General features: G+C 51.0%; 1 protein-coding gene across 1 annotated transcript; it reads left to right on the top strand.

The window, feature by feature from the left end:
* Positions 1–450: 450 nt before the first annotated feature.
* Positions 451–2163, top strand: Hcar2 (hydroxycarboxylic acid receptor 2). Its single transcript, XM_038346366.1, has one exon. The coding sequence runs from the start codon at positions 451–453 to the stop codon at positions 1531–1533; it is 1083 nt and encodes a 360-aa protein (XP_038202294.1). The 3' UTR covers positions 1534–2163.
* The last annotated feature ends 310 nt before the right edge of the window (positions 2164–2473 follow it).

The raw sequence follows: 2473 nt of genomic DNA, 5'->3' as shown, positions 1-2473 counted from the left end.
TCTGAAAGCCTTGCTGTTCATTTAGCACAATGACATTGTTAATTTGTTAATTATGTGAACCAAGCAAACGGCAGTGAATGAATTCTCCTGCCAGTTAACGCACCAGTGTGCATGCATGCAGCCTTCAGAAGGAATGCCCCCAGATTTCACTCATTCACAGTCTGCTTGCCCAAACTTATCCTTTACATTTAGAAAAAGTTGTGGTTCCCGCCGCCTGCCTAAGGGATTTTTCATTACTTGTTTATGCAAACAGCAAATTGCATAAGAGCCTTGCTAGCTTTTTTTTTTTAAACGATTTCGTAGTTTCCTGGTAACCATTCAGTCATCTCTTACAACACCCTGACATGACATAAAGCTGAGGGCTGGACCACACGTTCACCACACAGACACACACTTGCCTTGAGCCTTTGCTAGGTGAGGCGCTCTGGGGTGGACTGACCAGATCTACTCATGATCAAACAGAACCATTTTCTGGTGATAAATGGCAAGAACTGCTGTGTGTTCCGAGATGAAAACATTGCCAGAGTCTTGCCACCGGTGTTGGGGCTGGAGTTTGTGTTCGGGCTTCTGGGCAATGGCCTTGCCCTGTGGATTTTCTGTTTCCATCTCAAGTCCTGGAAATCCAGCCGGATTTTCCTGTTCAACTTGGCCGTGGCCGACTTTCTCCTGATCATCTGCTTGCCCTTCCTGATGGACAACTATGTCAAAAAGTGGGACTGGAGGTTTGGAGACATCCCCTGCCGTCTGATGCTCTTCATGCTGGCCATGAACCGGCAAGGCAGCATCATCTTCCTCACGGTGGTGGCTGTGGACCGGTACTTCCGGGTGGTTCATCCCCACCATTTCCTGAACAAGATGTCCAACCGGACGGCGACCATCATCTCTTGCTTCTTGTGGGGTGTCACCATCGGTCTGACGGTCCATCTCCTCTACACGAACATGATGACCCGCAACGGCGACGCGAAGCTGTGCAGCAGCTTCAGCATCTGTTACGCCTTCAGGTGGCATGACGCCATGTTCCTCCTGGAGTTCTTCCTGCCGCTGAGCATCATCCTGTTCTGCTCAGCCAGGATCATCTGGAGCCTGAGGCAGAGACAAATGGACAGACACGCCAAGATCAAGAGGGCCATCAACTTCATCATGGTGGTGACCATCGTGTTCGTAATCTGCTTCCTGCCCAGCGTGGCTGTGCGGATCCGCATCTTCTGGCTCCTCTACAGAAACAACGTGTGGAACTGTGAGATCTACTCCTCTGCGGACCTGGCCTTCTTCACCACCCTCAGCTTCACCTACATGAACAGCATGCTGGACCCAGTGGTCTACTATTTCTCCAGCCCATCCTTCCCCAACTTCTTCTCTACGTGTATCAACCGCTGCCTTCGGCGGAACTCACTGGGTGAGACAGATAATAACCGGAGCACAAGCGTGGAGCTCACAGGGGACCTCAGCACAGTCAGAGGTATTCCAGAGGCATTAATGGCTGACCCCAGTGAGCCAGGCAAACCCTCTTATCTGGCCACAACATCTCGTTAAGCCTCTGTGCCAAGAAGGAAGGTTGCCACTCAGCCAGAGCTCTCTGGAGAAACAATCTGGCCGTTGCACAGAGTAACATCATGAGACTTGGCTCACAGTTTCTCGGAACTTCTAGATTCAGAGAATCTGATTTGGAGAAACACCATGGTGGAGTCGGCTGTGGCTTGGCGTCAAGGTGCTGCCGTAGCCGTCTCAGAGGATCGGCAAGCACAGTTTCCAGAAGGTTGAAACTTCTTAGTCTCCCAAGCCTGCGGGGCTGCAGGACAGCATCCTGCAGTTTGAGCTCCAGACACACCCATTTGTACCTATGGCTTCTTGGCTTCTTTCCTCAGCCATCTCAAAGCCTCGGATGGTCCTACCTAGCCTGTCTGTGGGCCCCAGTGGGGGACAAAGAGAGCCAAGGAGCGGGAGAGGATCTCTGCCCAGGTATCATTGAACGAGCCAGCAGGTCACTTGGGTTCTGTGGAACCAATTCGCTTTTCAGCCAAACTTTAGCAGAAATGGAGAAGCGGGAGGAGATTCCAAAGCTTTAATTGTTCCGGGAGTGTCCGATGGTGATAAGAAGGGGCTAACTCCAGGAGAGACTGAACTATCTGTTGGAGGGAATAAAACCATCAGCAAGAAATTCAGCAGAGGAGTTAAAAGGCTTCAGGGAAGACAGCTGCCCCCTCTTCTGTCTACCTTTCTTTGTAAAAGGGGTTTACGTGTGTCCATGGTTAAACGGGGTGGGTGGAATCCTCCTGGGTCATACGCTTGTGTTTCTGTACTTCCTTCTGCCATTTCAATAAATTCCAACAGGAGACACAGTCTGCTGTGCCATCTGTTTGGGTAAGAGTTCACAGAGATGGGCTCCCTACTTCAGGCCCGTGTGGGTTATGACCTGTATCCTAGCAGAAAGGTCCAGTGTGTTGCAAAGCACAGAAGGGCGCAGAGCTCTGTC

This window comes from Arvicola amphibius, chromosome 10, assembly GCF_903992535.2.
Source record: "Arvicola amphibius chromosome 10, mArvAmp1.2, whole genome shotgun sequence".
Classification (NCBI taxonomy): Eukaryota; Metazoa; Chordata; class Mammalia; order Rodentia; family Cricetidae; genus Arvicola; species Arvicola amphibius.
The sequence above is the reverse complement of the archived record's forward strand: the minus strand, read 5'-3'. Positions and strand labels throughout refer to the sequence as shown.